The 15657-nt window shown below is 35.5% G+C and overlaps 1 protein-coding gene across 1 annotated transcript; it reads left to right on the top strand.

The window, feature by feature from the left end:
* Positions 1-335: 335 nt before the first annotated feature.
* Positions 336-15534, top strand: ndufs4 (NADH:ubiquinone oxidoreductase subunit S4). Its single transcript, XM_051110731.1, has 5 exons — positions 336-528; positions 2854-2932; positions 14746-14918; positions 15003-15076; positions 15346-15534. The coding sequence occupies exons 1-5, from the start codon at positions 446-448 to the stop codon at positions 15447-15449; spliced, it is 513 nt and encodes a 170-aa protein (XP_050966688.1). The 5' UTR covers positions 336-445; the 3' UTR covers positions 15450-15534.
* Positions 15535-15657: the final 123 nt, after the last annotated feature.

Here is a 15657-nt window from a genome sequence, read left to right as displayed (position 1 = left end):
TACTCTTAGAGGTTGTAATGTAGGCCTAAAGAGGAACACAGGTGTCATGTTAACTGAAAAATATACTAAAAACGCATTCAGTTGTTGAAACTGATGTAAGGAATTAAGTTATGGGGAAAAAATAACTTTTTTATATAAGTTATCACCCGTTTGCACTAATTTTGCTTCATTTGGATGCTGTGTGTGAGCCCAAGTTTCTTAACTAGGGCAAATGATGCAACCACATAAAGCAGCGCGAAATCAAATTCAGGTGTTTATAAAGAGTCGTTAGCTCTGTATCAGCAACAGACACGTCTGGAGATGCTATTATCTTTACTTGAACTTCACAAAGCAGTTCAGACACTTTTCACTCAAAGTTTCGACACTCTCTTCATGTAGAGAGGAAATACGCATCGCTTGCGTTTGGACGCTGTGTGTTGCCGTACAGAGCACAGACCATGTCAACATGGCGTCTTCAATGTCATTCTTTGGTTTAAGCCGAATTATCGCTCTTAACTCAGTCACAAAAACATTTGTGAATCCTGCCAGGTAATAACCAGTCATTTAAATAATTGTTTTGTGTTTGTATATTTACGTGCATTGAAATAATGCTCGGTCGGTTCGTTTATTTGTTTAGAGTTACACTGTTAGCCGGTTAGCTAACTAACATAGCCAGAGTGCCATGTAATAATTCTCTCTTAAAAGACGTCTGTGTGACGCACAGTAACAGATAATATTGTCCCGTTTTTAAATCTGAAAGGTTGATACGCGTGTAACGTGTTATGGTAGTTATTTATAGCAAATAGAAATAAAACTTTAAATATTTCTGATAAATACCGCTCTGATGCATCTATATAGGTGTAACGTTAATGTTTTTTTTGGGGTTTTTTTTTGTTTTCATACGTCAGTGTGATTCTTACTGTACATGGAGTGGTTTGTTTGTAGGAAGGTGACCTTCTTTATGTAAGAAAGCTGAAAATACATACCATTCCTCATGTTACAGTAAAGTGAATCTTGCAGAGGTTCATTGGATTATTGCAACCTTTGTGAATTTATCTGTTACAGAAGTTCTGAAATTTGCAAGTTATTGCTTGCTTCACCTTAATTAATACTTCTACTGACACTAATGTAGTGTGGAAATTGAGCTATTGACTTCTAGTCCTGACTTACTCAGTTCCAACTTTAGACTTATGAATAATGTAATAATGTTGTGTTCTTAAAATGTATTTATTTATTTATTTTTTTGATTGTTTTAAGATTGTTCTCATCTTAAACAGCCTCTCCTTTCTGACTGAATGTCAGACTCAACAGGCACAGTGCTGACCCTAACTGATAGTTTGTAACAGAACAAATGAAATATGTAGAATATGCGTCTTCTGATATAAGACAGCATATCACTTCTTAAAGATTCAGTGAATAACATACTGGAAAATTAAACTTCAAGCACATTGCCTTTAAATGTTTAAGTCTATGGAAGCGCTCCAGAAAATTGAGCAGTCGTGTTTATGGGATGTGTGGGTTTGAGTCTGGCCCCCATCTCCCTACTCTTGATTTTCAGTCTATCAATAAAATATATATTTTGTATGCTTGTTGATATGAATTAATTAGGTGTTAAAATGCACACAGTCTGCACTCATTTGACATGTTCCTCTTTCTCTATAATTTTAGAAAAGTAAATGATTTTAAAATTTTCGTTTTTTCAATAAACTTATTTGCTAAAGTAAAATTTAGGTTATAAACAAAACTCATTTTTTTGGATAACACATTGAGCCTTATTCATGAACCAAAGCACAGCTAATTTCTGTTAAATTCGTTTGTAAAACTCTTTATTTACATTGCTGCATTCAGTGTAACTGGAACGTTATTCTGAATACATATTCAGAAATTCACTCTTCTTGTGTTTAATGAATTGTAATTTTTTTTTAAGATTTATTTTTGGATAGGACAGTATGTAGACAGGAAGTGAAGTGGAAGATAGGGGGGTCAGAGTCAGGACAGCCCTGTGAGCCACGACTCGAATTTGGGACGGCCAAAGAGCCCGCGAGGCTATTGGCACGAACAGTGAATATTACATTTTGACAGGAGGCTTGTGATCAGTAATTTGAATTAGGGCTGTCAACGATTAATCGCGAATAATCGCATACAAAATAAAAGTTTGAGTTTGCCTAATATATGTGTGTGTACTGTGTATAACTACTATGTATATATAAATACAAACACATTCATGTATATATTTAAGAAATATTTTCAAGCATATATATTTATTATAATTTTTATATAATTTATATTATATATAAATACAATTATTTTGTATATTAGTAACATATTTCTCATATATATACACATTAATTTGTGTGTATTTATATATACATAATAATTGCACACAGTACACACACATATATTAGGCAAACTTAAACTTTTATTTTGTATGCGATTAATCGTTCACAGCCCTAATTTGAATCCAAATCTGAAAGCAGCTTTATATTTCCTCACCTGCCGGCCCTGTGTCATTCACTTAAAATTGAAACGAGAGATTAGTGCGCACTTCCGTTCCTAGCCTTTCACAATTATTTTTTGTTTATGACAGACTGGTTACTGTTTAATTTCAAAGGCTGTGACTGTAGACTGGCAGGACGACACCAATGGCTGTTTGTTTCTAACCGGCTTATAGAAGCCTGCCAGAAACTCAGCAGGCAGAATTAATGGGGGCCGAAGAGAGAGCTGTGTGCCTTCCTCTCTCCTGTCTCCTGACACACATCCTCCTCCTTCAAAACACTTTACTGTGCCGCTGTTTTACCTAACTACAAGTTTTTTTGAGTGCGTGTCTGCTTGTTATCTCTATTATTTTTTAAAATTCGTCTTCCTGTTTTACAGGTCAATAAGCACGTCAGGATGGAGGCTGGCAGAACAACAGGGACGGGGATCTCAGCTCATCACTGTAGATGAGAAACTGGTATGAACGTTGGCTGTGCTTGTGTTTTTATATGGTTTTGTAATTATGTAAAAGTTAAAGTTCCACATCAAATAAAAAAACAAGTAATTCGTTATATAAACATTTTTAGTGTTCTAATGCGTATGTATATTTTAATATTCAATTATTTTTAATAATAATATATTTATTTTTATGAATGCCAGCATGCTTTGTACAGTTCAAAATGTTCTTCATAAAATCCATCTATACTGAAATGAAATCTGATCTTTTTTCTTCATGTCCTTGTGAGACAATAATGACCTTGTTTACCTATGAGACTTCAGACACTCAGCTGGCTTGAATGTGTGGGCCGGGTTTGGCAGAGTGGGGTGTTTGGGTGGACTCAGTCTATCTCTGATTGTGTCTGAGCGGGCAAGTACACCCCGCCTGGTTGAGGGCTCTCGTTTAATAGTAGGGGCCACTCTAAAGTAAAGCTGCAAAAGGGCCTCCAAAAAGAGGGGATTGAAAGAAAAAGGGGGGAAAAACAGTCTGACAGTAGCAGGCGCACAGGAAGACGGCGGCTGTCCTTTTATATTTGGCCACAGAGCTTTCATTGTTGTTCTCAGGCGAGCTGTGCCCATTGAGCAAGATATTTGGTTGTGGCAAGGACTACCTGTCTTATTCAAGACTTTTTAGATAGCCTTCTTACAGGAGATGTTCACATTTGTTATAAATGTAATCAGACTGTTTGCAGTAGTGGTAATGTAACTCTGGTAATGTAATGATTGCAGAAGAAAAAAAACCTTGCTAGCACTTTACAGTAAGGTTCATTAGTTAACTATGAACAATACTTCTATAGCATTTAGTTAATTTCAGCATTTAAAAAATCAAAGTTGTGTTTGTTAACATTAGTTAATGCACTGTGAATTTTTATTAACAAAGATTAATAAATAGTGTAATAAATGTATAGCGTGTTTGTTCATTTTAGTTAACTAATACATTAAAGTTATCAAATGACACCTTATTTTAATATATATATATATATATATAAAGATCAAATGTAAAGTATATGACTACAGGATTGTCTGAACTAATAGCATAGTTTTAAGGGTTGTAAATTAGGGATTATTTTTGCAGAACTGCTTTGTGAAGACGATGTGCAGGTCTGAGGTGAATGTCTTGACATCTCAGAATGTCTTGTAGAATTTATATTGGGTCACCTGGATGTGTTTTCTATTTGACCCCGAATAAATTTCACAAGACATTTCTTTGGATCTCTAATTTTCACGGCTTACCCTGTAATTTATCACTGAAACATGGAGACGTGTTGACCGGGAAGACTGTTTAAGGGAGAATGAATCACAAAGAGCACTGAGTTCAGCACTTTTACAATAAGGTTCATGAATTAAGAATGAACAATACTATTCTGTTCTATACTATAATTCTACAGCATTTGTTAATATTAGTTAAAGTTAAATTTTAGCATTTACTAATGCATTATTAAAATCACAAGTTGTGTTTGCTAACGTTAGTTAATTATTTAACATTAACAAAGATTGTAAATAGATTGAATAAATAAATAAGATAAGATAAGATAAGATAAATATTGCTCATTGTTCGTTCATGTTAGTTAATACGTTACCACCTAAGTGTTAGCAAAAAAGCTTTTAAATTTTGGTTATATCTCAAATCAGATTTGATATTTGGCATTGTATGGCCACAAAATGGATTTTTAAAATACATAAATTCTAAGATATGATTAATATTTGTTAAATGATAAACACACGGATTTTTCTTTTTTTTAAACTGATTTTTTAAGACAATTTTAATTAGGCTGTTTCTGTTATTTATTTAATTTCATACTTTGTCTTAAATTTGATACTTTGTTTTTCTGTGGTTCAGCATTGGGTTGCTTACTCATAATCAATCAGATGGGTTTTTATTAATGATAAATTTCTAAATGATCCTGTGGTGTGGCATTCGTAGTCTCATATTTTGTGTAATCTAGATGGAGCTGTATCAAATAATATTAAAAGGCGTTAGAATTATTTTTTGCAAAAATCAAACCTCCGGTGTTAAGGAATGATATGATTTCTATTATGTCAATTACAGCTTTGATTATTTTTTATTACAGAGGTGCATAAGTTGTTTTGAAACTAATTATTCTATGATTTTGAGTGCTTTTGAAAATGAATTTCTAATAGCATTCTTGAATTATTTTTGTACATCTAATTTTGAAAAGAAGAAAAATAAAGAAAATCCTGAGCTCTAGTGAAAGTGCTTGCAAATGTGCCACTTTGCAGTGCAGTCAAATGTGTGGCATTGCAAATGACGGTAATTAAGGTCCTGCGTGATTGTGGCGGAGTCTGGGCGCTTTCTCCCTCTGGTGCCTGCGCTGACTTGCTTTTGTTAGTAATTACAGTTTGATTAAGCATGCTGGGCCACGAGAAAGCCTGCATGGCTGGCCAGTGACACAGAGCTTCACACGGAATGTCTGAGCCGTGCACGAGCTCATATAACCAGAGCTTTCTGAATGAACTGTGCAGGAGGACCTGAGCTGCTTGTAAAACCCTGTTATTATTGTAAAAATAATGTCTCCTATTGTCATATTTACAAGTAAGCCATTTGTATTTCCCTAAAAAGCATAATTAGTATGGTTCTGTGGTGCTATGAAACATTGCATTGTTTTGTTTAAGCATCCTGATCGGCCTGACACTGCAACAGGGCTTAAACAATGGTGTGAGTTTAGGATTGAGTCTGTCTGATGTCAGACAGGGGATAGTGTTCAGAAAAGCTGTTTGCTTATGTCATTATTTTGCTATTTGTGACCCTGGACCACAAAACCAATCTTAAGTAGCACGGGTATATTTGTAGCAATAGCCAAAAATACATTGTATGGGTCAGAATTATCGATTTTTCTTTGATGCCAAAAATCATTAGGATATTAAATAAAGATAATGTACCATGAAGATACTTTGTAAATTTCCTACTGTAAATATTACCAAAACTTAATTTTTTATTAGTAATATGCATTGCTAAGATCTTCATTTGGACAACTTTAAAGAGGATTTTCTCAGTATTTTTATTTTTTATTTATTTTCTTATTTTTTGCACTCTCAGGTTCCAGATTTTCAAATAGTTCTCGACCAAATATTCTCTTATCCTAACAGACCATACATCAGTGGAAAACTTATTTATTTAGCTTTCAAAAAAGTACCCTATGACTGGTTTCGTGGTCCAGGGTTGCATTTTGTTTGCTGCTGCTAGTAATGTAGAAATTACACACAGTCATTTATTGAAAGTGCATATATTTGCATGCATATTGAAATGTTTTTGCAAACAACCTGCATACGAAAATAAATGCAAACAGCAGTGAAATTATACCTAATTGCACGCATTCTGTCTAGCCAGAGCTGTAAATTGAATGAACATGTTGACGTAGCTGTCAAACATGCATCATAGTGCCGGTGAGCTCCAAGGTAGACTGAATTCAGGATCCAGCCGTGATTCTGTCCTCCTCCTCCCCCTTCCCCCTCTTTCCCTTCAGTGTTCATCTCAAGTGTCTGTTTTGTCTAGTTGTCCCCTCATACCAGGTGCTTGTCCGAAGGAAAAAAAAAAAACCAAGGCCGGCAAGTAGGTCAAAGGACATGGCTCTTTGAAGAGGATCTGACAAGAGGCTTTGTGTATTAGTCGCTAAACGGTATTTCATTTGCTTAACACTTGAGAAAGTAACCTTTAAAGTGCCCGACAGCACCTTTGTGTGGCAGAGGAAGGAGACTTGCACCGGCTGTGTAGCGCACACTGTGTTCCTCACTTTATTTCCTCACACTGCGCTCTTCTAAATGGCCTCAATGCATTTTTACCTACTGCTCATGGTCTAATAATATGAATGCTAATGTGGCTGATTGGTCTCCAGCAGCTAATTATTATAATTGAGCTGTGACTCATTTATTACTTTTTATTAGTTGTAATTGGTGTTACATTCAGAAAGTTGGTAATTCATTACTTTTCTATGATTCATGACAGAAATAGAATTGTCTGAAGGGGTTTCCTGTGGAGTTGTTACTTATTTTAACAAACATCTTTGTGAATCCTCACAAAGTGCTATTTGTCAAGCTGTTAACTTGGGAAATTTTGTAGTTTGCCTAGAATTTAAACATGAAGTCTGTTTAATGCCAGGGTCTAATCGCTCTAAGCAGACCAGTTATAACTAAAGTCTGTATTTTTTTTGACCTGTTAAACAGAATATTTATCAAAGCCAAACTCTGTTCATTTAAAAAGATACATTTTCAAAGCATGCTTGACATTCTTACATTTTCTGTGGCTTATAATTACCTGCTAATAATCTTTTATTAGAAGGAACTGTCTTTTCACCCCATCTGTCAACCAATTGCTGCAAGTGCTCTTGGGAGCTGATCACCCATCCGTTGTCATAACACTCAATGGTTTTCAGCTCATTTAAAGTATTATAATAACCAAAAGACAAGACTATCCAGTGTAGTAAAGGGTAATCAAAAATGATAATCATTTTTTAATTAATAAAACAAGCGTTTTTTTGTTTGTGTTTTGTTTTGTATGTTGACAAGTATCCAAATCATTATGGCAAATTGTTTCCTTCTAATTACTAGAATAAATGAGATAAATGTGTGTTTTGGAGTCTACAATATAGCTTTACAATGAGAGTATGTTGCTTGTGTATTACAAAATAAGGTGGATGCCTATACTGTATAGACAGGACTGATATGTGGATCAAGGTTGGAAATTAATGAGGGCTTGTGGCAAAAATGGCACCAAAATGAACAAAAATGCTCCATAAATTCAAGACAAAGGGTCAAAAAAATGCCTCTGCACAATTAAACAACTTATTACAGCTGTCGCATTTAAAATTAATTGTGAAAATGAATGAAAAGTGTCAATTAGTGGAATTACACTTAGATTAGCATCAAATTGCTTTTATGTGCTTTTTCTGCAGTGTTGAGCCTTACAGCCTATCAAACGAGTATTCCCTCATCCTAAACAATCCAGTGCAGAGATGATATAAATAAAAGATTAATTTCATAGATTTAGTGATTATAACGGGAGTTTTTGAATAACGCGCGCTGGACTAGACTAACGTCATGAACTTACGTGTTTGTCTGTGAAGCCAGAATATGACGTGCCCAAACGCAAACACACTACAAAAATTCATATGGTTTTTTATATCGATATTAATAATCATTATAAAGAACAATAATAATGACTTTTGTTATAACGTTGTAGCCCTATTAGCTCCTGTTTTTTAAATGTATAATTAAAATGCAATTTTAAACAGTCTATTGTTATTGACAACAGTTTAAAATATTGATTTAAAGTAATTGCATAAATATTTCATATGAAAGGCAACATAAGTGATCCTGGACCACAAAACCAGTCTTAAGTAGCACGGTTATATTTGTAGCAATAGCCAAAAATACATTGTATGGGTCAAAATTGATTTTTCTTTTATGCAAAAAATCATTAGGATATTAAGTAAAGATCATGTTCCATGAAGATATTTTTTAAAATTTCCTACCACTTTGATTAGTAATATGCATTGCCTTCATTATTTTATTTATTTATTTATTTTTTGCACCCTCAGATTCCAAATTTTCAAATAGCTACAAAATGCCCCTGGATCAGTTGTAGGGGGCAAATATTGCCCCTTAATGGAAAAGTTAATTTCTGCCCTTATTATGGACTTATATTTTCATGAGTTGAAGCCACATTTAAAAATGACTCCTTTCAAACTGCTTTCTCTTCATCTGCCTTTTCCATCCTAGTCTGCCATTGAAAGGTTTTTTTGGCCAGAAAAAAGAAGCCAGGCTATTAGGAAGACAGTTCTGTCTAAACACTGAAGAAGTCCTGTAATGTCAGCTGATCCACAAAGATGTGCAGATCCCTCATTTTCACCTCGTTCTGATCTGCAGAGTGAATCCACATTAGATGTTTACATTTCCAGTCTGCCTCTGTTTATCATGTGGATCATCTTTCATTGGTCACAAAGAGTTTTTCCCTAGAAAGTACATTTTCATGTATGTGGACAAACCAGCCTGTAATGTCTTTCCAAGTCATCTTTTCTTTGCCATTTTCGATGTCTCTCAGCATGTCTGAGTCATTAATTATTTCTGCTCTTATGTTCTCCTGTTTTTTTCCTTTATTAATCACCATGCGAATTCAAGCGAAGTGAAGGGATTGTGTCGGAACAGTGATGGAGTAGTATTATCTAAATCTGAACTCCATATGCTGAAATTGAAAACTGGATTTATATACATGTATGGACACTGCAGCCTTGAGAAGTCCTTGAGAGGTTCCACCTGTAACCTTCCAATAACTTTCCCATCCACATTTTAATGTTTTATTGTCTGCCTGAGATTAAAAAAAGGCAGTAGGCCACATATTACCTTACAGGTCATTGGTGTTTTTCCTTTTCTAGTCAGTAACGGCAGACACATGCTGTCCGAGAGTATGAATCTGCTATTGAATGTGTGTGGCAACACAGATCAGTTCATGCAAAGCTGTCAAGAAACATCATCTGAATGGACAATTCCCACGCTGAAAAATGTTTCATTAATTTAATGTTTGCACAAGCACACTTTAATATTCATTACATTTGATAACAGATCACTTCAGAACTCACAAAGCAGCAACAAAACATTTCTTGTAGTTCTGCTCCGATGGCAAATTCTTTCTTGTTTACACTTGGGTATCGTCTTGTCGGGCCACACTTGGCTCTACCAAGCTGCACGCAGGGCTCATTCAAGCAGTCGGCCCCACAGTCTGCCGCTCTGAAAGGGCTCCCATGCTCTTTATTCACCGAGGAGCCAGAGGTGTCAGAAATATAGACACGCTTTCACGTGACGGAGACTTTGCCAGTCTTTTCTCCCTCGCTCTTAAGCCTGGCATTCTGTCTGCACATACAGGTATTGAAGGGCTCTGTGAATAGTGTCAAACTTCATAGTTCTCATTTTGCTTCCTGTACATGCAAGGAGAAAAGTGCAGTGTTTCCCTTTGTGGTCCCTCTCTCTGGCCTAATTTTTTTTTTCTTTTTTCTCGAAGCACCATATTTAAGGCACAGTCGCTCGCTTTGTCTATGGGCCATTGTGCATTCGTCTGTTGCTTAGATCACCCTCGTAGTTTTTGTTGTCCTAATGTATGCAGGCAAGACTAAGTCTAGACTACTTTTTTCTTTTTTTTTTCTTTTTTTCCTCTTATTTTGCAGGACAATAGCATTTTTTTTTTTTTTTTTTTAGTATTTACCAAAAATATTGTAAGATTTTATTTGGTCAGAAGGTAGGGTGGATAAGGAACAACTAATAATAAAATATTATATTATTTTATCTTAATAATAGTAATATTTTTCTTCGTCAGTTCTCAAGCAGAAATGTATATGTACATTTCTCAGACATTGAAATTAAGTCTTGCATGTCCATTTAGACTAATTGTCATTCTGCTCAGCAGTGTCTTTGAGCGCGACCCCTTCCTCTCGGCCCTTTGCGCTGAACATTTTCAACAGAAAGATTCATTTTCACTTTGAGATATTTGCCATTTAAATGTTCAAGCCAGCTGAATCTGATACACATCATGGAAAGTTCTGCTAAATCTTTGTCGTCACTAAGTTCAGAGCTAGAAGACCTCTTTTTAAGTTTTTAAGTCTTGTTCTTTTTGAAGTCTAACATCTTTTTTCTGCCTTCGCTAAAGTTGTCCCGTTAAAACAGAGAGAGTACGGTACTGTATGTTCTTCCCAGCCTGCTTGAGTGTCACGTGAAGACTTTGTGTAAGTCAGAGTGTTTGGCAGCCTTTTGTTCGCAGTTCATACTAAAGACCCTCTTTTATATGAATCAAGTGGCAGATGACAGACAATGATGAAAATTTGATTCTTTGAAGTTGTAATGGCCATTGAAATGTGTGAAGTTCCTGCATTGAAAGGGGAGCTGCTTGTAGGATTCACAACCTTGGGTGGCTGCTTGCTGGGAGGTTTGTCTGTGTGTTGTTGCCGACTTCCCATTGCTGGTCGCTAATTCCCAAAGGAATTGCTCTCTCTTTGCCTTTCAGCAGTCTCCTTCAGCTCAGCAGCACCACACTGGAGTCTGGGACCGTGCAGCATGTTGCACACAGTCCTCTCTTGTTTGTAACCGTGAGCACTGTTAAAGTATTATTTATGCTCTCTATATTACCCTAAGTATTTGTTTGGGCTGGAATCGGTACAGATTTCCCGACTGAATTGTAAATCACAAGATCTTGATTCGATTTGATTCCATATTTATTCTGATTTGTTTTGGTATATTTCAGTTATATTAAAAGCACCGGCTCATAAGAGTCATTCGTCGTGACTCAGACTACAGTGGTTACATTGTTTATTTTTATTTTTGGGGGGGCTGTGACATTACAGATTTATTGAAATGCAGTTTAGAAACACTGACACATGGAACTAACTTGATATGTAAACACAAATATTCATTTTAAAACTGTGGAGTTGAGCGAGTTCAATTCAGCAGCATCTACAGGACGAAAGCACGGGGTGAATACATTTTCACGCCATCCCTAAAAAAAAAAATACTTTGAGTAGAAGATTGATTTTTGGGGATAATAAATAATGGCCAGTACTCCTGTGTAGATGGTCACACACACAAAGGCAAAACACCAGCAGGGTAACACATGCAACACTATAATAATGCAATAAACAACAAAACTAAACTAAACATGTACAACAAAACTAAACTAAATATGTAAAACAAAACATCCTATTGTACATTCATGATAACAAAATTAAGAAGAAACTAAATTATTTAGATAAAATATAATCAAATGTGACATCATGCAAGGACATCTGGGAATGCCTGTTTTTCATTGTAAATTACTCCATTCAGTTTGTGCTTGAAAAACGTAAATTACACTGTATTTTACAGTAAAAGTGCATGTAATGTAATGTAATATGATTACATTTAGTGTAGGGCTGGGTGAAATGGCCAAAAAAAGAAATTATCATGAGAAACTTTTTATGTATCAGTTGACATTGATAATTATCACAGTAAATTTCAAATCTTTATTTCTTTTAAGTTTAAAGGCAGATTTTTGCTCCAAATTGGAAGTTGTAGACACAAGACCTTTAATTGTGGTTTTATACTACCCTTTATGATTTTAACATGACAAACACTTCACGTTTTCGAGTTCTTTGCACTTTTCCAGTCATTTTTCCTTAACAAGATGAAGAATAATTTATTTCTTTGTTTCTGCATGTTCTAATGAGTGACATTGTTTCAAAGCATGAAACGGCATTGCGTTGTCTGACTTTGATGCAATATTTGCTGCAATATTAATATTGGGTCATTCCGTGTCTATTCGACCAGAGGTCCCCAGCTCAAATTTTTGATTTTGATAATATTTTTTTCTGAAGAAAGATATACATGTGTAGTGATGAAAGCCAAAATATAAAATTTCATTGAGCAATCCACTGTTTTGTAGAGGGAGGTCAAAATGGCAATTTTCACCTGAGGTGAAATTTGACATTATTTTTTCTTTAGACATTGTTCTAAAATAAGTTTCAGCTGTATACAAAGTAACCAACATTTAGTTTTCGACCGCTGAAAATGGGTAATGTTCAACAATCTGGACACGGAGCCTCATTACGATCCCCATATCTCTGGGACTGAATAATATAGGACCTTGAAAATGAAGATTCCTGAAGATTGTTCAGTGCAGTTGTCTTGACAGAATAAAACAAGATACATCTCTGGTTTTAACATTATTTGTTCTTTAGACATTCCTCTTTAAAAGGAAAAAAATGATCATATTTTTGCAAACTGACCCATATTTGGTTTTTGACCACTGAATGTGTAAAGTTTAACTGTTTACCCCTGAAGCCATATTGAAATTCCAATATCTCTGGAATTGAATCTCATAGGGCAATAAAAATAAAGATGCCAAAAGAGGAGTTTAAGACCCAATATGTAAAAGAGCATTCAAATATCTTTAATACTTCTTAAATTACAGGCATGAAAACTTGGGAGAAAAACTTAAAAAGTGCTGTTTTCCTATTTTTGAATGGTCACCATTGGCACATTAAGTGATGACGTAATGAATCCGTTGAATGCACCAACAAACGCTGTTTCTGGGTCCAAACCCCAACTCATTTCACTTGACAATACTATCTCAGCAGCTGTTTAAGAGCAGTGTTTATTCATATTAAACATTTAAGCTAAATGTTTTCAAATGTACGGTGTACACTTCAGTTTACAAATAATTTTTATATTTATTTATTGATGTTTTCATTGTATGGTTATCTGGGATTTTGGTATGGAGTTAAAGGGTAGGATTATAAAATTTTTGGTAGTATTATATCACATTGTGAGTGTATAATTCACCCGCTTGTTGTTTTCTTATGTCATCTGATAGAGCGTTTGAACCCGGAAGTCATGGAAGAGGTGACGCTTGAAGTCAGACTTAACAAGCGAATAAAACTACTAATATCTGTGTAATAATAACATTATGATGCTGCCATCTTTCTGAAGTCATTTTTACAACCCTGAAAATTGCCATTGACCTCCCTCTACAAAACAGTGGATTACTCAGTAAATATTCAGCCATGACATTTAATATTTTGGCTTTTATCACTATACATGTCTAGCTTTCCTCATCAAAACTTTGAGCTGGTCAGATTTTTGAAACTTGGTTGATTTGACATGGAATGACCCTATTACATTTTTTGTCTCTTAGAAATGCACATTTGGCAGTAGCTTGAGTTGACAGCTTGAGTTAGGATTCAGATGTAAATTTATGTACACCTGTGAAAAATGTCAATTTTAAATTTCATTATTCTGTTTTTTACAGAGTTTTTTTGTAATTACAATTAAGCAATTACTTACAAATTAATTCAGTCTTCCATAGTAGCATGCATTTAGATAATGAGAACCGCAGTTAAAACCACACAAAACCACTATATGGTTTCTAGGTAATTGTATGAAAAACAGTAGTCTAAATACATTTAAATGCACAAAAGTTATAGCATCACAAAAGTACTATATTCCATTACTCCTTTAATTCATGTCTATGTTAATAATATAATATAATTCAATATGAATATCCAACATTTCTGCCACAATGCAGTTAGTGATACCACAGAAAAGCCATGATATACAGCTATTTGTGTTCATCGCTGAATTCAGGTGCTTCACACTGGATCTCACAGTGCTGTTTAATGGTTGAGTGATAGAGTTTTCAGCAAACTCTTGTTATTATTTTATCAAGGAAAATTTTATCGTTTTATCGCCCAGCCCTAATTTACTGTGTTAAACCATTTACACTTACTGTATTTTTACAGCATTTTTCTGTAAACTTTTTTTTTTTTACAAGACCTAGTATTGATGGGTTTTAACCATTTTGGTTTAAATGCATTGGGTATGACTCTGGAATCATATCATTGCCGGTGGAAAAATTGAATCCAGGAGTGAAGACAGACGGATGCCCTGAATGATTCACCTGCCCAGAGCGAACACTTTGTTTAATGTACTATTCACTTCAAGTTTGCAGAGTTCTTTTCGCCTTCACACCTGAAAGCCCAGGTTTCTGACCTGCAGTGAGGATCACAATAGACTGTCTCAGTGCATTTTGAGAGTGTGAGAAATTAGCTTGTCTAGACAAGTGCGCGTCTGTGTTCAAAAAAGGAAGTATTTGGGCTTTTATGCCCTTTGGGGAATAGTGCAAATATGTGCGAACAGCAAAGCTTCTTTTTATGAGAGCACAAATGTGAATCTTGTTTTTGGCAAACCACACATTAACGCTTAGGCTTTGATGAAAAGATTTGCCTTATGTTCTTTTTCTGTCTCCCTCATTTTTGGCAGGACATCACAACTTTGACTGGAGTTCCCGAGGAGCATATTAAGACCCGCAAGGTCCGTATCTTCGTGGCCGCCCGTAACGCCATGCAGTCCGGCGTCAAAAATACCCAAAAGTGGAAGATGGATTTTGACACCAGGGAGCGCTGGGAAAACCCACTGATGGGCTGGTCCTCCACGTGAGTGGACATCATGATAATCATGCTTTTTGCATTGTCAAACAAAATCCAGAGTTCTGAAGTGATTTCTTATTCCCGATCCAGGGCAGACCCCCTGTCCAACATGGTGCTTACGTTCAGCACGAAGGAGGACGCTGTCGCATTCGCCGAGAAGAACGGTAATCATTTAAACATTTTTCCACTGTCGTGACCATATTTTTTAAACACTACAATCATCCGAGCAGAATCGCATCCAAAAATGTCTCTTGAGGGAACCGATGCTCCGCTTTGAAAAGGAGTTGTGTTTGTGTTTGTGGCATAAAGATTCACATTTATCCTCACCCTGTCTTGGTGTTTACACTGCACATCAGCAGCAGTGGACATCTCCCAAATCCAGCCTGTAAGATATACTTGGCTGACCGTGCTCTGGGCCTGTTTATTTTTACAGGTTGGAGTTATGATATAACAGAAAAGAGGGTCCCAAAGCCGAGAGTGAAGTCATATGGAGCAAACTTTTCCTGGGACAAAAGGACTAGAAGGTCGGCCAAGTAGACATCCCATTTCTGCCTGTCTGTGTTATCTTTAACAGACCTGTAAAAATAATATACTCTATGTATCTAATAAACTATCTTTATGACGCCTGAGTTTCACTGCGCTTCCTTTTACCCAATCTGGATGTTACTTCACTCAAAATCATTGGAATTACATGACATCTCTGGTAGTGTGAATATTTAGCAGATAAGTAGCTGATGTTGTTCGT

This window comes from Labeo rohita, chromosome 5 (genome assembly GCF_022985175.1).
Source record: "Labeo rohita strain BAU-BD-2019 chromosome 5, IGBB_LRoh.1.0, whole genome shotgun sequence".
Lineage (NCBI taxonomy): Eukaryota > Metazoa > Chordata > Actinopteri > Cypriniformes > Cyprinidae > Labeo > Labeo rohita.
Note: the sequence above shows the minus strand (reverse complement) of the source record. Positions and strands in the feature narration are given on the sequence as shown.